The sequence below is a fragment of the Neopelma chrysocephalum genome, unplaced genomic scaffold, assembly GCF_003984885.1.
Source record: "Neopelma chrysocephalum unplaced genomic scaffold, ASM398488v2 Primary Assembly neopelma1_44, whole genome shotgun sequence".
In the NCBI taxonomy this organism is placed as follows: Eukaryota; Metazoa; Chordata; class Aves; order Passeriformes; family Pipridae; genus Neopelma; species Neopelma chrysocephalum.
In genome coordinates this window covers 16,564,885-16,590,380 of record NW_020897703.1, presented here as the reverse complement: position 1 = coordinate 16,590,380, position 25,496 = coordinate 16,564,885, and the positions used below count along the sequence as shown (strand labels likewise).

Genomic DNA, 25,496 nt, shown 5'->3' with positions numbered 1-25,496 from the left:
CAAGCTCAGGAGTGTTTTGAAGTTTTCATTTTAAAAAAACCCAATACATGTTCAGCATGATGTACCATGAACCCCTGACACAGCTGTCCACCCAGGCATACCACCTGCCCTAAGAAAAGAGGGTTTCTCTTCAGCAGGTTTCTGGCATATACACACCATATCATATATTTAAAAAAGGACACAGAATATTTGTAGTTAAACATCTCATTCTCCAAAAATCATCATCACCAGAACGCAACTTTCCTGAGATTAGATTTTTCTCCAGAGTGATCCTTTCTTGCTTCAATGTTTTTAATTCATGGGAGAAAAATAAAGAAACAACCAATCAACTTCAGAGTCGGAGAACATGTTTTCTTGCAATAAACATGAAAATTGGGAAAGTGAGTTGTCCTTACAACATAGAAATGCCACCTGTTCTGGCAAAGCTACAAGGCTTTTGATTATATTTAATTTGCACATACTGAAATGATCATTGCCATATTTTGGCAAAGTCCTCAGAAAACATGTTTGCTCTGAACATACCAGGATCTGGAAAAGTCAAACCCAAGCCATACCATTTCCTTGGCAGCAGGAAATCCCTCAGGTGTGGCAGGTACTACAAAGGAAACCAGAAAGACCATTCTTTATTTTTACCCATACAAGATATCATTATATTAGGGAAGGAAACAGTGCAATGATCAGAAAGTAAAAAACAGGAGTCAGTAAGAGGAGAGTAGTGCCTTGTGAGCCCTCTTTTCAGAAAGAGTGAGCAGCAGCAGCCAGAAGACTGAGTCTGACAGATAAAATTGAAAGTCAGACCATGCATACATCAAAAATACAATTCAAAAAAATCCCCCAAACCCTCGTTGTACATTCTTGTTCATCAGAGATTAATGGCAATGTCCTTCTAAGTTATTTCTTTTTGCCACTGCTACAAGTTGCTCCATTAAGTCAACCGAAGATTTGTATTGTAGGCTATACCTGATGGATTAGCCAAGAGAGAAGTCAGTATTTTTCCTTACATACAATTTTAATCTTGTTCCCTACTTTATAATCAAACCCAACTAATTATATTGAAATAGAATTTAGCTTGCAAAGCCACAGAATATCCTGAGTTGGAAGGGACTCACAAGGACCATCAAGCCTAGCTTCCAGTTCTGCACAGGACATTGCCAAGAATCACACTATGCACCCAAGAGCATTGTCCAAACACTTGAATTCTGTCAGGCTTGGTGCCATGACCACTCCCCTAGGGAGCCTGTTGCAGTGCCTAATCACTCTCTGAGTAAAGAACCTCTTTCTAATATCTAACCTAAACCTTCCTTGACACAACTTCAGGCCATTCCCTTGGGTCCTGTCTCTGGTCACCAGGGAAAGATCACTCCCTGCACTTACCCTCCTGAAGAAGCTGTAGATTGCAACCAAGTCTCCCATGCCCAGGCTGAACAGACCAAGTGACCTCAGCAGCTCCTCCTTCTCCTACAGACCCTTCACCATCCTCAGCCCTCCTTTGGACACTCTCTAATAGATTGATATCTTTTGTATATTATGGCACCCAAAACTGCACACAGGACTTGAGGTAAGGCCACACTAGCACAGTAGAGCAGGACAGTCACCTCCCTTGATCAGCTGCCAACGCTGTGCTTGATGCACCCTAGGACATGGTTGGCCCTTTGCTGACTCATATTCCAATTGCTGTTGACCAGGACCTCCAGACCACATTTTATGGGGCTGCTCTCCAGCCTCTCGTTCCCCAGTCTGTAATGTACATCCAGGGTTGCCCCATCCTAGGTGCAGAATCCAGCACTTGCCCTTGTTAAACTTCATACAGTTGGTGATTACCCAGCCCTCGCATTTGTCAAGATCTCTCTGCCTTCAAGGGAATCAACAGTTCCTCCCAATTTAGTGTCATCAGCAAATTTAGTATACTTTTGAGTCATGCACCAAAGTCAACATTCAGCAGGGGAGGAAATACTGCATCAAACAAGCACTGACAATTACACATGGGTGCAAAGTACTGTTTTGAGTTCAAATGAAGTTTTCTTCCTAAGAAAGGTAATGTCAGTGCAAACTTTCCCCTCTAAATACTCTAGACAATGTGTTGAGATCAGTCATCTTGCCTCAGCCTTCCCTCTCCAACAGCCAAAAGACAGGTCAGTTGATGTCAGCTATAGTATGGATACAAGACTATGTGGACTTGGATTAAGACCAGCAACATGGTATAGGAAATAAACTGAACAGATGGTAAGAACATTCAGCTTTGATATTCTGTTTTACCCCAGTCACTTTTCTGCATCAGATTTGCTTGAGATATGCTGATTATGCAAACTCTGAAAATGAGCTTTATCCTCTTCAGATAAATATACATACATTATGCAATCTAATATTGCAATAGCGAATATATAAGCAGGCCAACCCCCAGCTGGTATTACTATGAATTGTTGCTAATAAATCCAGCTTGTTTGAATAAGTCATGCAGTGGCACTGCAGGTACTCCAGTCTCTGGTGTTGGATATGAATTGGCCACAGAGGGAGGAATTTCCCACCCACAGAATTCTTCATAAGATTTCCCAAATTTACACTATGTGTGAACACTATCTACACTGCATATTGGCTTCAACAGCCCTGCTCTATGAATAAGAAGCATGTACCTGTAAAAGGCCGAGCGGAAGTTATGAAAGCACCTTCCACAGTCACAAGCCTATCTACGCCATCCATTGTCCAGTGGTTTAAGTGAATTCTAAATTAAGGCTTCTATTTTTGTTTCTAATCTGAAAGATATTCAGGAAAAGCATGATATACTTTTAACTATCATTTACATCCCTGAAATTCTATTTTGCTTCATAAGCTTTCCTACATGTAGTTTCCCATACAGTTTCAAAAAGTTCAATACTTAAATTTCTTCACATCACCTCTTCCACAGCAAAAAATGTAACTATGTTTTTAGCAGAGCTGTAAATAAAAAAATGCCATCGTATTCTGTATTTTTTGCAAGGCTCTTCATGTAAGTAGAATCCTTGTGCTCTGTTCTTACTGTGTACAAAATGTGCACAGTCTTTAGAAATGCAGATAATCAAAAAAAGAGCCACTAGGGAAACAAAGTAATAACATTAGCTAATGCCACACAGTAATGTTTATTTAACAAATCTGTGTTGTATGCCTGACATTTCCCCTGGTATCAATTTATTTTGTTTTGCTTTTCTCTGATAGCAGCACAAATGCATTTAAAATGTAAACTTATTTTACACCTACCAAAGTGTATACACAATATAATAAAAACATATACATCTTTTTTAATATCTTATGGGAATACATACTGGAGATGTGCAGAAAGCCCAGCCGCCAAAGTAAACTATCTAGATTAAGGAAAATGTTCATTTTTAGCTTTTCCAATAGCTACTAAAACTGCAATTGTCAGTGCACCGTACATCACTGCATTATGTTATTTATAAAGTGCCACAATGTGACAAAATGATGCTATCCATCAGGATCCAATCTTAACTGAAAGTGGCAGGGGAAGTGGAGTGGATGGAAAGATATCTTCGCAGACCATTCAAACTGGCAGTTTGGAAGAGTTACAAATGGCAATTTTCAGAAGTTTAATTTACTGGTCATTTGTAAAAGTGTACACAAATGATTCTATGAACCAAATTAGAAACAAAAAAAGTTTCTACTTTCAAACTTCTCTGTAATCAAGCTATCTCTTGCTCCACTTTCCTTCCAGCTGAAGTTCATACTGTTTCATTCATGCCACTCCTGCTTTCTTCATTAGAGTCCTAGATTTATCAGCCTTTCTTTTCAGGATCAGTACCTTTCTTGACTTAGAAAGCCAGACCAGCTAGTTGTCTCCAATAAATCCTCTTTAATTTCCCTTTTCCTTGTTGTGCAACAGTGTCTTATCTTTGTTCTCTCACTGGACTTTTTCAGAACACTGAAATCCCCAATTCTCTGTCTTCTAAAATATTCAAGACAACACCAAGGATAACACTGGACAACACACCAAGCAGGATGACATCATCTCTCTTGTGTATACCAACATGCTACCTCTGCAGTAATTAATTTTTCTTTTAATAGAGAAAATAAAGAAGTGTCATTAAATTCAAAGTAATGGGAAAGAATAACCCTGAGGCATGCATATTCAGTGATTGGTCAGAATGTAGATACTACCACTATGAAAACATCAGTTCCATGCTCAGAGGGCAGAAAAAAATTAGCAGAGTATTAAAAACTGAAGAAGAAAAAAAAAAAAAGGGAAAAAATCCACCCAAAAAAATCAAAATATTACACAGCTTTGTAAATCCAAATAAACACAGACATTTCACTTTAAATGCAGCTCTGATAACCTCATTAAAGAGCCAAGAGGAATATAGAAAACATTCAAAAGGGAGACAGTTCAACTCTTCAACTAGTCTCTTTCCCAGCAAAGGAGAGTTTCACCCATGTTTGTAAAGTTACAATTGCTGAGGTAAAGGTGACGATGAATCACCTGCTCACTACTTGTTGCCTATAAACACCTGGGAAATATATCAAGCAGCATGTTTAAAAAGCCCCAAAGAACTTCATCCGCACAATGAGAAGTGCTACTCTTTGCCTGAGACAAGGTGGATGTCAAGAGTATAAATGGAACCAAACAGCTACCAATAGTTCATGGTCCAGTAGTAACTAATTAAGGACAAGATGCAGCCCACTTTAAGGTCTCTACTGACAGACTGGTTGCAAAAGGAGGTACAAAAAGGAAGGTCCTTCCTTATAGTTCTTATATCCTATTCCTTCTAACAGCATTTAAAATTGACCACTAGTAGGAAGAGAACATTGAGTCCATTTGACTTAAGTTAATTTGGAGACATTACCAAAAATCATAATGAGCATTTCCCTATCCTACCCAGACTTTTGGGATGAGGGGAGGAGAAACTCTTACTCTCAAAGTAGATGTTCCTAGAGGCAAAGGGTACTTCTCTTTTGAAATAGTTTAATCTCATTTCTTCAGTGCTCCATTGTGTTTTCTCCACCTTTCACACCGAACCAACCAGCTTCCATTTCCACCTCTGAAAATCATTAGCAGTTTTCCAGGTGCAGAAGCTTGGGGCAGAAGGTTTCACAGGAGAGGAGATACATCAAAATTATTCCTTGATCCAAAGGAAATAATAGCCTTCAACTAATTTGCATGGGCCCCTACCTCTAGTTATAAGACAAAGTATAGAGGAATTGAAAAATGAAATTAAGCTGACTGGAAAAGGAGGTTTAACAAGGAACTGTACACATCTAGGTAGTTTTGACTAGACTATGAAATTAATACTACAAGGTTTATGTTTTGTTAAACTATCCTTAAGAAAATGGGCCTAGATATAGAAGCTATTTTATAACATAGAAGTCTTACTGCTATTATTGCCTCAGCAGAATCTGGAAGGATATGCTAAGATATGCTGCCATATGGTCATATTTGCTCAGTTGCCCAGCTCCATCTACTTTCTTCTGCAACACAAGAGCAGCTTGTTTTGCACAAAAAAAAAAAACAAACCAAAACCTCCAAACCATTAAGTGAAAAGGTATTAGTCTAGGCATCACTTAAAAATCTGTTAGCCCATATAAAAATATCACTGTTTACTTAATTGACTGATAACTCCTGCACCTGGCACAAAAGAAGAATGTGAACTCTTACTCAAAGACATAACATGTTTTGCATTACAAAAAAAAAGTCTGTACACAATAATAGTCACATCTGGATACCATTAAATGCACTAATATTCCATCAATATATTTGGTACACTGCTATGCTCTGTTAATATGTACACAGTGCATAGGTTACACATCAGAGTATTTCCTGCTAGGTACCAGTAGTCTAATTCTTGGACAATTCATGGAATTATTTTTGAGTCCGCCATCTTAAAAACAGACAAATGCTAATGTTTGGTAAAAAGCAAATAACTGAAAGCACACTTCCTTCTCTGACCTCAGAGTACCACACCAGCATGATTCTTTCCCATCTATCACCAGAATCAACAGCGAGTGAATTGGCAGATATCTCAGTTTTGAAGTGGAAGATACCTGCAGTGTCAGACACCTAGTTCTTTGGCATTCTTTTCCACAGTTTCGTGTACTCTTGCTCTCTATTATCTCTGCAGAAAACTCTAATCTTGCTCTGTCAGAGGAAAACTGAAAATCTTACACAAGTAAAAAATTTTAGTCACTATATTTAGTCCACATTCATCAGCATGACATGATGAGCCTTTATTCTTCTTCCTTCTAAAGATGTTTTTTCCAGCACAAACACCAGGCAATGTAGAGGTGTTTATGTCAGACTAATGTGTTACTGGCTGTAGGCTACATTGCTTTATTTCTCATCTTCAGTGACAGTGCTGTTTATCCTCATACAGCATCACTCTAGTCCTTTCTCTGCCACAATTGTTTTTCCCAACTTCTTAGTTACCCTTGTCTAGATCTGTAATTGGCTCTGTCCCAAGCTCAAAAAACTTGGACACTTACAATCAAGATTTCCTATTGGAAGCCCATGGTGTAGTCATTCTATGATTTTTGAAGTGCTAGCTGTAGACAATGTGCAAAAGCCAAACGAGCTTTTTGAAGCCTCACTTTTGCTTGGGTTTCTACTACACACAACATCTCCCATGCATAAAATCATAGAATATGCTGAATTGGAAGGGCCCAACAGGATCATTGAGTCCAACTCCTGACCCCGCACAGGAGATCCCAAGAATCACACCATGTGCCTGAGAGCATTGTCCAAATGCTCCTTGAACTCTGTCAAATGTGGTGCTGTGACGACTTCCCTGGGGAGCCTCTTCCAGCGCTCAACCACCCTCTGTGAGAAAAACTTCTTCCTGATATCCAACCTAAACCTTCCCCAGCTCAGCTTCAGGCCATTTCCTGGAGTCCTATTACTGGTCACTAGAGTGAAGAGACCAGTTCCTGCCCCTCCTCTTCCCCTCATGTGGAAGCTGAAGACCACAATGAGGTCTCCCCTCAGTCTACTCCAGGCTGAACAAACCAAGTGCCCTCAGCCACTCCTCATACAGCTTCCCCTCCAGACCCTTCACCATCCTTGTGGCCCTCCTTTGGATGCATCAAGGTTTGGGTTTGTTTTTTTCATTATTGAACACCTAAAAAAAAAAAAAAAGTAATTCTTTATGTACACTAATACTGGGGGTTGTTTCCCTGCCCTGTTTATATCAAAGATACCAGAATGTGTTACAAATCATAAAATTGAGGCAGAAGTCTAATTCAATACAAAGGAAAGCAGTAATACCCAGAGACTGACTGAGAATTGCTGCTGACACACTTGATTTAGATAATCAATTTACTCTTATTTCTCTTCCCACTACCCACAAATAACATATAGTATAATGAGAGATGAAAATCTGTTGGAGACTAATCAGAGAGAAAGAAGTATTTTGCACAGAGTCTCCTTTTCCACTAATGGTAGAATGCTTTCCACTAATATTCACTAATAAAAAGCCTGTTTGAGGAAACTTACATTTACTTAGATTGGAAGAGGCAAGAAACAGCACAACTATGTCAGCAATTAATTTCATTAGAAAGATTCTGTGTCAGTACTGTCCAGGAACTCTGTAGCTTTTACAACTATCTTTACTCTGTGCAGATTTATTTTCTGCAGTGCAAAATACCTGACAACCTTTCTGTAGCAAAATTGTATTTTTTAGCTGTTCAGACAAAGTCTTAAGTGGAATCCTACCAACATATGAACACGCATGTATTAATGTGAATCCTTGAAGATTCAACTCATAGTTCTACCTCAGTCTTTCATTTATCATCAAAGTAAACATACTATGTACCTATTAAAAGTTTCAAACCATTATACTGACAGAGATCAGTCAACATATCAAAATCTCTCATAAATACTATTTATATTGGCAAGGTACTGATTTATCTCAAGTGTCATCAAATTATTTTTGGCATCAGTTCTTTGTCTTTCCTATTCCTTGTTACATCACTACCCCAACAAAGTCAGAGGAATATATTTTCTATGAAAAGTATTTTAATTTGAGTAGTAGAGAAAACAACAAGGTGCAGGCCATTTGTCAGACCTAAGGTAACATACATTTACGCATGAACTGCACTCCCTTCCCAAGCAAACAAATTATTGTCATGTAAAACCTGGAAGCTATTTGCTAAATACAACAAAATACAAGTAATTAGATTGTACACACACATTTTGGATATGGACAGTAACCATAAAAATACCTACCTACTCAAAAAAAAAAAAAAGGACCACCCCCTTAAAAAAAAAAAAAAATCACACTCTATGTTTCTTAATGTCCAAGATCCATTTCAACCCATAGTTTTATCCCAAATACCATTTTGGCTCCACCCATGCAGAACAGACCAAGTGAATCCTTCTTCCTCCTTTCCAGTGAGAAAACAAACCTCAGGTCAGGACTGATTATTTCTTTTGCCTCAGAGTCTGCATCCACAGGCAGAATACTCAAGTCTCTCCATACCAATTACACTTATCCAAGCTTCATTAATATGAACTCTGTACTTCACTGAAACCAACTTAAATATGTGTGTACCTTGAATGTTCTCTGACAGAAGGGTACTGAAAGAAGAGCCTGTTTGAGATGATCTTGTGCTGTCTGTGAAGACTTTGTTATATGTCTAGGTAGAGTACAAATAGAACAAGAAAACCACTTCACCAAATCTAGTGGTAGAGCCAAGAGACTTAAACTTGCATCATGACTCCCAGGAACTCCCGAAGTTCCTTGCAAGGATAATGTACAGAGGTGCAATTTATGGACAGGTGACTTTGTTTAAAATAAAAAAGAATGGAATTATTGAGCTTATTTGAAACTTTGAGCCTTTATTGTGTGCATTTTTAAAAATAATCATTGTCATTATGAAGTTTGTGACATCATGAAAGACTCTATACAGTACTTTTTAAACTGTCCCAGTTATATATGAAAAGAAAGTATAAAAATCAGAATGAATGAACAATTCTTAAATTAGTACAAGGGCAGAGTAACAGCTTTTTTCAAAAATGGCTTTTATGCTGAACATGTTTGCAGTTTTCAAATTTATGGGTGTAGTTGTCAACATGTATATTCACTTTTAAAATATCATCCTGGCTTAATGAAGACTCCTGGAATGATTTCCCTTAATAAAAAGTTAACATGCTTACATATGTGGTTTCCACCTTTCTGCCTTTTTTTTTTTTTGTAAATATCTATGCTACTTTTCAGTAGAGATATCACAGCAAAGTTTACTTTTAAACTTCACAGCACATTCAACTACTTCAACACTTCAAAGTCAGCTTCCAATGAAACTTTCAAGTAACAAGTAACAATTGCCAAAGCTAAGTCTTAAAAAGTGTAGATCCATATCTTCAGCGTAAGAAACCTAAATCAGAAGAGTCACAAGACACTACATTTGAATTACAACTACGTGCCATCAGCAAATGATGCCATATTACTAAATAGAAATAAGACTTCTAACCAGTCTCTCCACCTTTGCTCAAGCCTCATAATTGCAGCCCATACAATGTGTATATCTCATTTCTTTGTCTCACCATCTTTCCACCTGCCTCCAGTTTATGCTGTTTATGTTGTTTCTGTTAGGCAGAGCATAAGAAGTTTATATTCAGGTAACAAACACACCTCCCTCGGAAAAAAACCTCCCCTACAACATCAGGCTGCCGAGTATTATCCAGTAAAAATACCAGTAATTCACTAGCTCATAATTGCTCCATGACACACCAAAGATGATTAACAGAGTTGATGAGAATTTTCAAATTCGTGCACATCCCTGCAAAAATGCCTCACAATTATGGGTCAGATAGACTCCTCCCCTGCCCTGAACAGCTGAAGTAGCTGTTCTTTTCTAATGCATTCTGTTTCATCTTGTCATTTACTTTTCCACTTTTTAGGGCTTTTCAGGGTTCAAACTAGCACAGATCACTTGGCTAAACTGCCATAGTTCTCCAGCTTTTACTTGGAGCTTGTTTCCTCCAGATTCTTCATCATCACTGTTCTCTTCTTCAGGAGATCTCTATTTTTTTTTTTCTTCTCTCGAGCTGCCCACAATTAGTCTCATATACTATAAAGGCAAACCACTACAAAGATGGTCAGTTACCTTAAACCTGACTTTTTTGGTCTATATAATCTAATATAGCAGAATTCCTCCAATACCACATTTATTTGTGATAAGCCTGTATAACATCAAATACATCTTTCTCCTACTGTTACAACTTTGAAAGCATCCTGAACAATACACGTGCATGAATCCAATAAGTATCATGTTTCAGCACCAGATTCAGCAACTGTAGTTACAGAACCAATGTTGCTTCCAAATTACATTAAAAACTTCTTCAAAGAACTACAAACCTCTATTCTATAGAATAATTTCTAGTAAAATACATAACTGACAAAAATACTTGAGATTAATTTCTGCAAGTAATAAATATATAATCTAGAAAGAATTATACACAGAAGGAAACAAAAGTTGAAAGCCTAGAAGAATATCAATAGTTAACAGTCTTGCAATTCCTTGCATAAAGTAGATGGTAAAAGCATATTCATTCTTCCCTGTGTTTCTAAATCCATGCTGAGTTATATGGCCTTATTTCAAGTCGAAGTAGGAGTAGAAGTGGAACACACATACCAGCAGACAAATAAGGATTTCACTTCATTACAGAACAACCTAGAATTCACTTGCTGCAAACTTCCATTACCTTGAGCAAAGGGGTAATACAATTCTGCTGTACTTCTTTGCTATGGGGAGGTCCTTATGAGCACCACCTGTACCGCTGGTACTCTGAATTAGCATGTCAGTTTTATTTCTAGCAAAGAAACAGAAACAGATCATTCCCTAATGTACAGTGGTGAGGAATAAGGAAATTTTTCTTCAAAAGTATCATACATCTTACACTTTCACAAGGCCAAGGCCACTTGAAATATAGATTCCTACTGCAAATCTTTCTTTAAGGAAGGCTTGGTGCTGGCGCAGGAGAGGTTTGGTTGGCGTTTTTGTGTGGGTTTTTTGTTATACACACAATACAGGATAATAAGTATAAATAGCAGTATCAATGTACAAGAGAAAAACATTCTTAATTCTTAGTTCAACTTCATATACTGCTCTTCATTTACCTCAAAAATAGAGATGGATATTGTTCAGTCACAGTGAACCCAGTGACCACAGTCCATCATTAAATATAATATCAGCTACAATTTCCACTTCAGCACCAATTGAAGTATCACCTTATTACACTTTGTGAATTTCCACAAGCCCTCCAAGTTATTTTTGACATCTTTGACTCTGATCCTGCCAACACTTACACACATTATCTTAAGCATACTGAAATCCATACCATTATACACAGCACACAAAGAAGTACATGCATAATTTCAGAAATGAGGACTTGACTAATTGTTCAGCACAGAAGCAAACCCGTTCAGACGTGATGTGTACAGGTTGGGGGGGGGGGGAAATCACTCCAATACCATAAGTATTGTTGTTCCAAGTGTTAGCATCTTTTAAAATTTTCTCCATACCCTTCCACCCTCCTACACACATCACCTCCTTTACATTCTCCTTAAATGCCTAAAAATAACTAGCTGTGCATATGGTCTGAGCACCACAGCCCTATACCATGTAACTGGGGAGAAAGTATTTTAGTTTGCATAGTTGACCTCACATCCATCATCAGAAGATATTTTTCCATGAGTTATTTTCCAGAACTTAAACATTTAGCATAGGCTGTAGATTTGGCAGTTGCAGAGTTCTACACAATTCAGAAAAAAAAAAAAAGCTTTTTTTTTGTTAAAAAACCCACAAACTACAAATAAACAAAGCAAACTACAAAAAATACAAGTTGTGAAAGCTTCATGTGTTTTTTCTCCCTCCTGCACAGTAAAGGGATTTGAAATTATATATTTCATTTCCCTCACTTGAATGATTTTTCTTCATTTTAGAAAGTTTTTATTGACATTAAAAACCAGTCTAAACTTATGATCCCACTTAGCAGCATGTCATACTACACCATATTCAGGAATGCAAGACTAAGGACTTCTTTGTTCAGCTTCAGTCACTATGAGAAAAGCAGCAAACACCTCAGTCAATGTGCTCTCAATTTTTTCCTACCAACAAGCTTACCCTAGTTAATGCTCTTTCCTCTGCTCCTTCCCTTTCCCTAAGTAGATGTCTGGTATTGTAGAAGGGGAAGCTGAAGTATCTTTATCAAAAGTGGTGTTTTGACTTAGAGCAAGAAAAAAGCAAGGAAAGTTGCACATCTGAGTCAATATATGTCCAAGAGTACTAGAAAAATGCTTCCAGAGACTCTTCTTTCTGCTAAGGAAGTTCCTAGGTCACAGTCTCAATTTCTCACCATCAAAGAGGCACACCTTCTATTTTACCTAAAGAAAAACCATTTTTATTTAGATTTACCCTTCATATGACCTTCTAGCCCTGTAAGATCAGTGGTGATTGCAATACAAACACCATGGTTGGGTCTCACTCTTGTAAGGGCTGTGCTGTAGTTCTGTTGCCAACTACAGCCAAGGCTGGAAACACATACTGCACTTCATGGAACTGAAGCCTAAATACTGCTACTATAGAGCTTAGCACTTTATTAAAAATAAACACACTCTAATTTATAAAAAGAAGAGTTTTAAGAAAGGGCAACACAATACGTGCATGACAACCTCCACTAATTGTTTCCCCCTCCCCATCTCAAAGCCCCAGCCTCAAAAAAAATAAATTTTACTCACTATTCCTCCCAACCCCAAGGCACAACACACCTTCTCACAGTACACACCTTCTAGTCAAACACAAACCACCCTCATTTATTAAGTGAAACTCATTAACTCTGGCAGTTTCCAGCTGGTGGGGCTCATCAGCCTCACCTGAGGGGTAACTCCCTCTCCAGGAGGCAAAGGGCACCAAAGCATCTCCTGGGCTGCTGAGCCCCTCTTGTCCAGGGCCCCCAGGAGAAGCTGGGCTACGTCCTCACCTTTCTTCCAGCCTCATCCACAGAAACCCACTCCCATGGGGTGCCTGGGGCCATCAGCCATGGTCTTTGGTTGCACTGCACCAGCCAGAGCTGGAAGGAGAGGGGGAGAACGGTGAGCTCTGGCTCTGGCTCTCCCTGCTGCAGTGCCTGCCCCACCCCGCAGGGCACGGCACAGAGGGATTACAGCCACAGCTCACCCCTGCACCTCCCTCACGCGCCCGACCTGCTTCAGCTCCCAGAGCGTGGCCAGGTCTTGTCACCTCCTGAGTCTTCTCACAGAGACGCTACAAACCATTTCACGCACCACAGCACACGCCAGCACTGTTGGTGGGCGCCAGCCACCTGCACTGCCCACGGCCACAGCTGATGCCACCACCTTGGCTCTCCACACTGCCATGAGGGCTCTCTTCTCTCAGGAACATGGAAAGCAAGAAGCCAGGCCCCAGGACTGACTTTCCACTCCACCTACTCCCTTAAGGAGCAATAAAGTAATTTGTTTTCTTTCCCTCATGGGAAGGAGGACAGACCCATCTCCTCCTGAGCCAGTCCTGCAGGTTCAACAGCCCCAGGCTGTTCCCACTCATCCCAGGCTCTGGAGGGTCTCAGCTCCCCCACTGTGATAGTGAAGACCCTGCTCACCACCCAACACACCACCTCAAACAAACAGTGTGGGGGACAACCCCTCTTTCACAAACTTCACCTGGCATTGGCCACACTGCCCTACAGTTCCCCATGGCATTAATGCACCCATACCTTCCTTGCCATGGAAGCCCTGGGGCTCCTCACATACCTAACATCCATCATGAGCTCAAATGTTGTATAAACTGCATCTTGATATGGTTTTAACTGTAAAGTTTAGAGGAACCATCTGTATTATCAGCGTTAATCACATCAAGTTCTATTTTGAAAATACAACTCACTAGTTGATAAGAGTTTTCCCAAATTGCTTAGGAGATTAATAAAATAATCAACTTAGCAGAGGGGAAGAAAAACCACAAACTATTCCTTTAAGGAAATCACTTTATTGCCTATACATGTGAATGAGCTGTTTTAATGCTCAGGTTCACTGCCTCTTCTGCATTTAATCTCTTCCCTTTTATGTCCTACTCTGATTTTTTTTAAAAGACTTTCAGGCTTTTATAAAATTAATTATACAAATCATTAGTATTAAAAAGGTAATATAATGGTTTCAAGAACAAGCTTCACAGACTATCTGCATATTTAATCATCTCTGCTAATAAATTTTTAATCACTCATTGAGTTCAGGTTCTTGTCTTGAAGCTTAACTTGATAACAAACCTAGCAACTAGTAGAACTAATTGGTACAGAGTAAGTGAATAATTTATAAGAGGAAAAAGCACTGGGTGTTCTGGAGGTGTGCAGAGACCACAAGTCACAGATATTTCTGGGAGGAAGCATGAAAACAGCGGCTGATTACAGGAATTTCGTGATACACTGCTGACATCCAGAGGCCAACAGTCAATACTGTTCACATATGTGAGCCAGGCTGTAAAGCCAGATTCATTAAGTTTTAAATATTCATGCATTTCATTAAAGTTAACATTAATTGCACTACCATATACATTGATTATGCATAGACCATAAGTGTTTAACCTCTGAAAGCTTACAAGTATATTCAAGTAATGGGGTATGTCCCATCTTCAATGATTTCAGGGAAAGCTGAAATTAGAAACTGAATGCATTACAATGTGAGTATTAGAATAGTAGTTTGAAATATGAGGACAATAATAAAAATAATTATTTTTCTAACTAAACAGAAAAGCTGTAAATAGCTTTATATTTTTCTAAACTAAATTAATACAGGTAACAAAAGGTACATATCAGATTTCTTATAGACAAGTGCTAGACTGATTTGCAAGTTACATCTAATAAACAGGTTAAAACAGTTAAAACTAACTGGTGACTGTGTGGATTCTGTTTAGATTGAGTAGCTTTCACCAATGTAACAACAAAAAAAGACCATTTTCTTGAAATAAGCTGATTCTAACTTAAAATGAGACACCTCAAGACTACTGACACTACATACTCATTCTACCCCCAAGGGAAGCACAAAACGCTATAATTCTTAAACCAGGATGTAACAGACATTTGACACAAATTCAATTATCTTTGAAAGATACCACTTGTAGTTAGTTACATACATAATCCTCTTTTATTTAATGGGTTAAAGCTCTCTTTCAAAACATTTAGTTGGATGACTTGAAGACTTACTACATTTCAAAAAATTCATTAAATGACTTAATAAGATTGTTAAGTAAAAACACTCAGAAGTTTAAAAACGTCATTTATTGCCGTCCGTGTAACCTTAATTCGGGCCATGTATGTGTATGTGTTATGAAAGCAGTGAATTAACTTTTAATCTCCTTTGAGCCAAGAAGATTTTAAGATTTGAAACCAAGGCACAAAGGCCATGCCAACAAATACAGTGCTGAGCTTTAGCGCAATCTCTGAACTAGCTCACATCTCGCAGCACATACCCCTGCAGGGCTAATTACCCCAGATAGCAAGCTGGACTCCAGCAGTCATGCTGCTTCTAGTACCTCTGCATGGCAAGCTCAGTTCTCTCTTCCTGGCAGTGCACTACACAGACACACTCCCAGAACGTAAAATTTGAATTCTGAAGAAAGCATGAAAAGTTTTTCAAATACCGTGCTTCAAACTAGGTGTTCTGACACTGATTTTCCATCAAGTAAAGGTAAAAACATATCACTTCTCAAAGTATTAAAAAAAAAAATCTTCTGCACATAATACCAGTTTCTATGGTCTTTCTGGAAAAAAAAAAAATCTGTCCTTAACACTCCATGAGATAGATATAACATTGTCCATATTTTGTAGAGGAGCAAATGTTGGAGACAGATAGACTAGCTTGCCCAAAATAGTACTGATTACTCTCTGAGCTGTTAACAACTCCTGATTAGCCAATTCTCTTTGTGAAGGTGAGCACCAAAGTGTAGTATTCCTAATTAGAAGCACCAGTTAACACACTGAAATTCTGTTTAAATAGCATTGCCTACACCCTGAAAGAACTTTGTGGTCAGACATATCCTGGGCGATCTCACAAAAATTCCTTGCTGTTTTTCCTGACAAGAAAATATTCTTTGCTAGCAAGTATCTTTCAAGTCACATATCAACCACTTGTACCATTTAAGACATTTGGAAGTAGTCTGGGATATCACAATATTGGGGCTTTTGAGGGGAGGTATTTGGGGGGTTTTTTTACACATTAAAACTACTTCCTTCATGCTTCTTCCTTCAGTAACATTTAAACAAGGAGGTAGCCTAGATTTTATTAGTTTTACTTGTTTGTTTTTTTCTGGCATAGTCACAAACAATCACAGAGTTCAGGAAAGGTATGCACATTCATATAAAAGAGATAATGTATTCTCAGCAACATTTCTGTTTAGATTTTAATTAAGAGAACTGTCAAAATGCAGGAAGCAACGCTTTGCAGTGTAAGAAATTTTGACAGTTAAAAACTTTCAAATGTCCATATCCGATGCTCATTAAGCAATTACTTGGTTTTGGGCATTTTTATTTATTTCAGTCTACTTTTGGTGGGGTTTTTTTTCAATTTCACTTGTAAAACAAAACCTGGAAAAGCAGGCAAAGCTTCTCGATGGTTGATGTCTCTCCACCATGTGACAAATGTGACATAATACTTACACTCCCTCTTCTTTTCTGATAGGTCCAAAGGTGACAGGTACTCACTCACTGAGCAGTTAGATTCTCTACCAAGCATGCATACTTAAATACAAATACAAAGCTTTCACATGTCCAAGGAGAAATGGATTACAGTAGACAATTCATCTGGCCATGATGGTAAAAAAACCCCAAGGATGCAGAGAAAGTTTCTCCTTATTCTACGTCATACCCAAAGTAACACTATCTGAGAAGTAATCACATTATTGAAGTGAATCTGAAGAGGCTTTAATTAAAATGGTATTTTTTGGTAAGTACAATTTGAAATTTTGTTTGAGGTTTAAGAGTTAAATTTATTAGACTGCAAAGAGTTTTACAAGGCATTCCTAATGTAATGAGCTTAGGCACCACATATGTTGCATCTTTGGTACACATTAGGAAAAGTAGCTTTTTTAATGAGCTTTAAAGACTGCATATGCATACCAGAGGAAAAGGTCAGTGATGTGTGGATCAAGTCGGTAAATTAAGTATCACAGTATTATGTTATTATGCCTGCCTTCCACAGACACACAATAACAAAATCATAGGCTATAGTTACCATACTATTCTAATGCTTCCATCTACATGGCCTTGTCAGCTTACACACACTGGCATTGCTGTGCCTCGGGTCCAACTCACTCCATCCCTTGCCCAGGCCTCCTTTACCTTCTCTGCCCAGAAACTCCTGCAGCAGCACAGATGGTATGCCTGACAGTCAGAGAATCCAAGCAAGCACAGGAAGGGGGGCTGGATTCAGTGTGATGGCCCATCTCCAAATACCACCTTTAACCACACAGAGATACCCAGGACAATGTCCTCATAACAAGATCAAATCTCTTGGACAGCAAAGCATCAGGACACCCAGGGATGCCTCATTCAGTTCAGGCCCTACTGCACTCGAATTTTTGTTCAAGGATGCAGCAGTATCATCTTTCTTTCAAAACACAGATATCAAAAGTATTTCTAATGCTATGGTCCCAAATTTGACTTGGTCTACCATCTCAGTTCCTTTTAGTTGGAATGTTAGATACTTGGTAATCTGCAAAGACTGGTTGACCAATAGCTATACTGACATTTTTATTTTGTGATAAATAATAAAATAAGCTAGGAACTGACTGCACATACACTTTCACAAGGTTTTCAGCAGAGTCAAGCCCACTAAATTTATTTTTATTTGCAAGTATTGTAAATATTGTTAATTTGCAAATATTAAGACATTACCTTTATTTTTAAAGAGCAACTGAAGTTGATTCCCTTCTTAACTGTGCAACAATCCACAGAATTTAAGAAGTCTCTCTCTGTGTCAGAGACTATAGGTATGCACTAAACCATGTTATCCACCACATAATAATTTATGCATGTTTATACATTCCACAGCCAAGTCAGTGACACTCCAGCCCTGTACAAAGATACAGATTTAGTCATTAGAGAAAAAAATCCTTTAAAATATTACAACAATAATAGCACAACTCAATACAACTGAGCAGTTATAAGTGGTTTTAATGATTTTTTCACTTTTTGGATATGATAATCCTCAAAGTAGCATTCAAAAATATAGTGCAAAATATTTATTCATTTTATTTACAAATAAAATGTGCAGTTCAGCTTCTTAACCTCACCACAGTAAATGTTATTCTTTTATGTGATGAACAGAAATTATGAGAAACATTTATAGAGACAAAAAGTTAATTTTAAACCTAAGAACAAAGATCTTCCTTCAGTTATATTTTTGTAGGAGATAGACAATATTTTTCAAAACTGTTTTCAGTTGAAAAAAAACCCAAAGTACAAGACAACACTAAAGAATTACATAGGAAAGAATGGTTTTTTAAAACCATAAAGTTAATTTTGCTGTGACAATCACAAAGCAAAGTTCTTATCTATATAGAATATAAATTTTTTTTGCAGCTTAAACATAGAATCTTTACAATGTAATGCTTTTTGCCCCCTTTTTGCTATACAAATTCCCTCTAGGGGAAACGTATTCTAGTATCTTCCTTTCCCTCTGATGAAACAACAGATGCTTTGGTTAAAGAGCAATTCGTGCGCAATAGTGTTTTAACTTGCAAGGCAGAACTCCTTTATTAAGTTGGTAGAATTCCACTAGCTGGATGAGATCAGTAAATCTGGTATGACCATCATCAAGGGTATAGAATAGCTTCCCATCATCTTCCAACTGTAAAAATGGAAAAACAAGATTCAATAAAATCCTCTTTTGCTATGGTATTTCTTCCTGATTGGAATACTTGTTTGAGAAGTGTTTTTAGAGACCAATATATTCATAATATTATGGCTACTGAAAGAAGGAAAAATACAGTGATCATTCACCCCAACATCAAAAATAAACAAAAGAAAAATAATACATTTTTTAACTTCAAGTACACGCCTAAAACGAAAGAACAGGTAAATAAATATAGGAATATTCTTTCTGCACTAATAATGCTACTTTATGCTTTGGAATGATAGCTGGAGTTAATATGAACTCTGAGTTTTTACAGAGTGACACAAAACAACCAAGTTTCAAGTTACTCATAGATTCCAACATTTGCTCCATTCATATTCCATGATTTTCTATCACTTAATTCGTAAGGTGTGATGAGGCTACACACTAGTGCACTGGGGTGTGCTGGATGGTATCAGCCGCACAAGACATTGCCCATCACAAAAGTAAAATGCTTGATTTAGTAGTATGTTTTTTGTTGTAGGAGAAAAAATTGCTGCAGTTCCAAATGCGTGTATTAGCACAGATACAGGAGAGAAAGAAGAAACTGCAAAAGATTCCTTTTGACTTGTAGATGCTTAAAAGTTTACAATCAGTATTTCCCTATCCTAAGTTACTGAATGTTAGCTCTTGCACAATTAGGACTGCGGTACTGACTATATAATTTCTTGATTTATTTCCTCTACTGCTGATATATCTAATATCAAGAAGCTTTAGTGGAAAAGCAACTAATTAATATTCTTGTAAATAGAGGGTAAAAAACTTCTTAAACTATTTTTAAAAAGAAAAGGGAAAAAAGATACAAGATTGACAGAGTAGTGAACAGAAGATGTTGAAGTAGGGCTAGCATAGAGTAGCAGATGGTGTGCTAGGGAAAGATGCAACTACCCTACTTGAGTACAGGGGAAGGGAGAAGATATAATTAGCTCTGCTACCTGTAGTTATGATTTCTTATCTGCAAGCAGCTGTTGAACTGCTTATGACTCCTGGTTATTCTACTCCTTTCTACCATGTCTGGAAGTAGTTTGTAATTTCTTTATTCTCAGACTTTGGTCAGACCAGGTCAAACACTGCTAGTTAAGGAATTACCAATGTATGTATGTGTAAATTCCTGTGCTCCAGCCAAGAATCTGGAAATGGATTATCATTCATTGGACTTTCCTTATGCATGCAATTTTCCTGCCAACAGACAGCAGACAAGGAAGAGTTAAAATTCAAATGTCTAGTTTCCTCCTCCAAGTTAGTTCCAAACCTTGAAATGAATACCAGACAGACTGCTAATTCTAAAGCTATCAATATTTTGCAAAGTAAAAACTCGTATCAAAGTTAGGCTGCCCAGGAACCTAACACCTTCTGCAAGCTAAGAAGGCTCTTATGAGAGAACATTTATTGGAAAAAGACAGTCCCAGAACTGTGTATCAATTCTCTTTTTTTCATATGTACTACAGAAGAGCTAATTTAGGGATAGAGTACACTGAAGTTAAATTGTATAAGCTCAGAGTATAAAGGCTGAAAAACACAGTAAAGGATCCCAAACGTATCCCAAAGGTTTTCTTTTGAACTTTTTACAATCAATTTGCTACCACCCACCTGCAATACCTCTTGCACAGGTTACCAGTGTTAACATGAGGTACCTGTTAACATGGGTGAAGCTTGAACTAGGCAGGCTGCATGCCCTACCTAAAAGGAGACATTTTTTAAATGCAGTATAATCTGAAGCAACCTAAAATACAAGAGAAAAATAATGTCATTTGTTTATTTACATTTAGTAGGAATGTTTGTCTTCTCAGTGACTGGAAACAGGCAAGAGTTTAGAAGAACAGTGGAATTTGAAATTCAAAGAGGTAACTCTGATCTCCAACTAATACACTATGAATTTATTGCAGTAATACAAAATGCCTTGTTTCTTAGAAAATAATCACTTCATTTAGATTAGCAGCAACTGGAACCAAAACTTTTCCCTCCTCAAAGAATAATTTTCTGAACTCCTTAAAGAGCACTGTTCTAGCAAAAACAGAGCATGTGTAAGTCAGGCTATGGAGAATGGCATGAGGGTACTGAATGCAACTGAAAATTAAGTGACAGAAAGGAACTGAAATATGCCTATGTTTGGGGGACAAACAGCTTCCATACTCACATAGTCTCCCTGGACTAAGCTGTTCTCACTACAGATTTATTTTTTTTCTGGTTACTAGCATAGGAGAATTTGCTTTACTTAAAAAGCAATTAGAAAAAATTTCCTTCAAGTAGGACAGGTTCTGCAATGAAGTGGTATAGGTCTTCTCAATCAACAGTATGGTGAAATGTGACCCAAGTGTACAGACAACTACATCAAAACAAAGAATTCCTGGTTCCTCCAAAGATCCCACAACACAAGAGCAAGGTTTTAGCATAATTTTTTGAAGGGAAAAAGAGAATCATCCATTTCAGAGAAAACTGAAGGTAACTGCGGCTTCCTGCTACATCTGCTCCTAGAGAAGAGAGGGTCTGTTTCCTGATAGGGAAAGAAAAAGTGGTCTCAAATTTGAGAGTTAAATGACATCCTAACAAAGCAGAATCATACACTATTTCAATGGAGTTCAGGACATTTTCTAAATCTAACAACAGTTATCCCAAAGTAAATACTAGAAGTTACTGCAGTCAATAGAAGCATAGAGATCTTACACCTGGGATTCTTATCACAGACCATATATTGATGCTTACATGGGATTTGAGGCATAGTCATCATTTTTGGATTAAGGACTCCTCCATTGTCTTTATCTAAACATAACAAAATCCAGGACAGTTCTTTTAACTAAACTGATTCGCTTCTTTTTGCTTCCAAATAATGCTTTGGTTTTTTATTCTACAGAAACTTTTTTTAAGGGAGGATATCAGCTACAAGCCCTAGGTAAGACATACAGAAATGTGGTGAATGATCACAGGGGATCAACAGATCAGAAACAAAAAAATTGTGCCACTACACGAATTTCTACTGAGAAACAGCAGAATCTCATAGAAACTTCAGCAGGAAGAAACATGGACGCTAGAGTATTAAGTAGTCTGGAAGAAAGGTTCTTGTGAAGAGAGATGAAAAAGCTATGGGTCTGCTCAGTTATGTCAAGCATCTGCGGCCAAAACACATAATGCTTAAGTGTTTCTCATCTCAACAGAAGTGGCATGTAAAGAAACCTGCACAGACCACCTCGTGAGAGAGTGGAAGCAATGAAGAAGGCTGGCTCTTCTGGCAGAACTGGACAGTATGTTCGATGAAAACTAAGAGAAATATGATTCCAGTTTAGGAAATTTCAGCTTACCTACAAAGTAGATGGATTAAATAAGGATATCAGTTTTTTTGGGGTTTTTTTTACAAAATTGTCCCGCTGAAGAATACCTGGACATGAATATATCATAATAACATGAATCAAGAACAGAGGTCAACAAAATATGTTTGACTACAAATATTGAAACTATCCTGAACAGATGAGTCAGTGAGATATAGACACACATCGTAGACAGTCCAAAACAGATGACTAAGAAATTGTGCACATACTGAAAAATGAAAAGGCAACATGACCTCTATTAATACATGATTTTCATGACATCAGGGTTGCTTCTATTCCTGTTGAAATAGATTTGTCTGTTTTTTCAAGAAACTTTTTTGGATTTCATACTACTAGTCAAGCTTTAGAACAAATCAAAAGCAAAGCTCAAAAATGTTCAAGTCTGCTAGAGAATACTAATTATATTTAGTGATACAGATTTACATCTTCCATAGAACAGTAAAAGAAAAAAAAATCCATCTATCACAGTTATTCAATTGTTTGATTTTACAACTGCACACATAAACTGAAAAAATTTACTTACTGGTACAATTTGAAAATGTTTTATTTTTAATCCATGACTCAATGACAATACAAATGTTTTGGGGTTACTTTGGCTATCACGTACCAGGAATACCCTAAAAGAGATTGAAAATTTTCACAGTAAGATCACTTGAAATCCTTTTGTAAACATCCAGTTAAAACTGTTTGAAATTCATTACAGTAAGTATTAGTGAAAAGCAAAAATAATATCAATTACGTAAGTTAGGCTTTTAATCAGTATTTCTTTGCAAATGTGTCACTGGGAATACTTTCTCTTAAATTCTTCACCTTGTCTATTATGTGAAAAACATGCATTCTCAGAATAAATGACACTGTAGGCGTTAGTTTTTACACTGCATAGAATTACAATGCATCTCTTCAGACAGAAAAGCACCCTCAAAGTTTGTGCTTTGAACAAAAATTTTTTTTGGACTCTGACAGTTATCTAAATTGCAAGCATTATAGGGAAAATTCAAAAAGGTAGTTAAACAGGAATTTTACAGAAAAGGTAAGAGAGACACCAGAATGTTTTCCTCATCTGGCCAATACTCATAAATGAACACTCACTTCTGCACAGCACCAAAATTCCCACCAAGACATAGTTACATCCTGCTTGCTTTATGGAATCATTATTCAAATCACAACACTCTCAATGGCCAACAGTGCCACCGCAACTAGTTCACTGATAACTTATTCCAACCAGGACATCGACAAAAACACAATTTTGCTGTAATTGTGATAGAATAATCTGGTGCAGGAAAGGATGATTATCAATATGAGACAGTTTTCATCAAATCCCCTAGTTTGGAATATCAGCAGAGAACAGTTTGGTGGACAGAGGGAAGTACCTGATAGATAGCTTTGTAGTGGAGAGAGTATGAACTGCTTGCACTGTGCAGGTCTGGAACTGTTGTAGCTAACCAATGTACCAAAGAAGTGAAATAGAGAGGCAGCCACTGGCAAGCATGCTCCTCTTTCAGGACACAAAAGAAATGGGTAAGATGGACTTGCAGGTATCAATCGAGCATTAGTGAACACCTACTTTTATCCCACCACACACCAAAAATGAGAGCCCAGCTACTATACATGAAAATAAAGAATTTCAGGCAAAGAAAGCCACCCGAGGTTTACAGTGGATTTTCACTGTATTTGCATGGTTCCAAAGTACCAATTTCATTCTCAAAGTTTGTTAAGTGTTCTACTTTTTCAAAGTAAGAAAATAGTTGGAATTAAGAAATTTGGAGTCCATAATCATTACCATTTCTATCAAAATTCTTATCCAGACTAATTTGGAGCTCTGATAGTAATTCAGTTATTCCAGAGGGATAACTGCAAACTCAGCATAACGGCAGTACAAGTACAAGCCAGACGTCTCCACAGCCGCGGGCTCCGTGAGCTGGCTCGCTCTCACCACCTAGTGGCTTCTCAGCCTCTCCGGGACATGAAGGAAATTGTTCAGAACACAGTTACGACAGATTCTTTGCATTAAATGACACACAAAACACATTGATTAGGATTTATGGTCCCACTCATCAGTTCTTTTAAAGTATATTTTCTTACTTTTTTCCTTAACAGCAAAGATAAGCAACATTTCTTCTCCTTCAGATAAAAAAATCTTTACTCTTTTCTAACCTTAACACAACACACCTACTTTAGTTGTCAAAGAACCTTTAAAAACTTTATTATGAAGAAAGAGTTGTAGTTCACAGAATCTTAGAAATGTTGGCTGGAAGGAGGTTTTTAGACACGCTGGATTACTCCAGTCAACTGCTCCCTAATAAAGTTCTCTGAATGACCAGTTGCATTTTCTCATGGGCCTTTTGGTAATTCTCTTATCCCATTCATCAACCAGATGCTGATCAGTTTGCAATCCTGTTAACCATTTATCACTGAAAAGTCTTCAAACATCCTTTAGAAGGTAAAGTACAAAATCTACAATACTGCTATGTAAGCTTCTTTAAGAAAGTTGTTTTTTACACCAGAACAGGAGATTCAAAAACTTTATTCCTTCATAGGGTGCCTTAAGATGGTTGCTATCCTTAATTCTGTTGTTGGGTTATCCAAATACTGAGACTACTGTAGATCCTTTATATAATAGTCCCCTTATCTTCTATAAACTATCACAAACAACATATTTGTTGGTACATACGGTATTACATAGCCCCTACTACCTCTGTCATATATGCACAAGAACTCCTTGCTTGGGATCACCTTAAAAGGCTCAAGATGGATTATTCTCCCTGCCCCCCCTTCCAGAACATAAAGTCTTATTATTCCCATCAGAAATGGTTGTATTTCTGGTTATAATTCATTCTTTCAGCCCATCAAAAAGAACAGCATTAGTCACATGATGTCATGTATTCATTACCTCATTGTAACTCCTGAATATGTATCTGACAGCATATGAGAGCTCATACTACCAATGTTCTAATCAATCCTAGACAGTCCTCACAAGAGTATCATCCTTCCCAAAACCACAGTGCACAACTATGAATAGAGCCAAGAATATCATGTAAACAACACTGTACTAAACTAATGCTAACAAGGTATTCACTTCAAATTTCAAACACCATTTCAAACACCATGTCATTTCAAACACCATTGCTCTTTACTCGCCAAATCTCCTGGGTTTCATCTACTGTGTAAGAAATACACTGGAAGATTAGCAGGCCTGGAATGACATCCTGCTCAGAAACACATGGGGGATGCAACCCCATGTCCTTTCCCTCTCATGTAACAAATGCAAAAATAAATGCAGAGTACAGAATCAGTTTCA

General features: G+C 37.6%; 1 protein-coding gene across 5 annotated transcripts in view; it reads right to left on the bottom strand.

Annotated features, from left to right (window-relative positions):
• The window catches only part of GRB14 (growth factor receptor bound protein 14), a 104,119-nt gene that overhangs the window by 26,607 nt on the left and 52,016 nt on the right, over positions 1 to 25,496 (bottom strand). The window contains exons 11-12 of one of the 5 annotated variants that reach the window (XM_027678726.1): positions 22,722 to 22,815; positions 17,225 to 18,830 (exon numbers count right to left, since the gene is read on the bottom strand). The exons of 1 other annotated variant lie outside the window; for it this stretch is intronic. In XM_027678726.1, the coding sequence (XP_027534527.1) occupies positions 18,684 to 18,830; positions 22,722 to 22,815 (241 nt within the window). In that variant the 3' untranslated portion in view covers positions 17,225 to 18,683. Of the gene's footprint in view, positions 1 to 17,221; positions 18,831 to 22,721; positions 22,816 to 25,496 lie in introns of those variants that run through there. 3 more of the 5 variants (XM_027678725.1, XM_027678729.1, XM_027678728.1) reach the window with 3 other exon arrangements.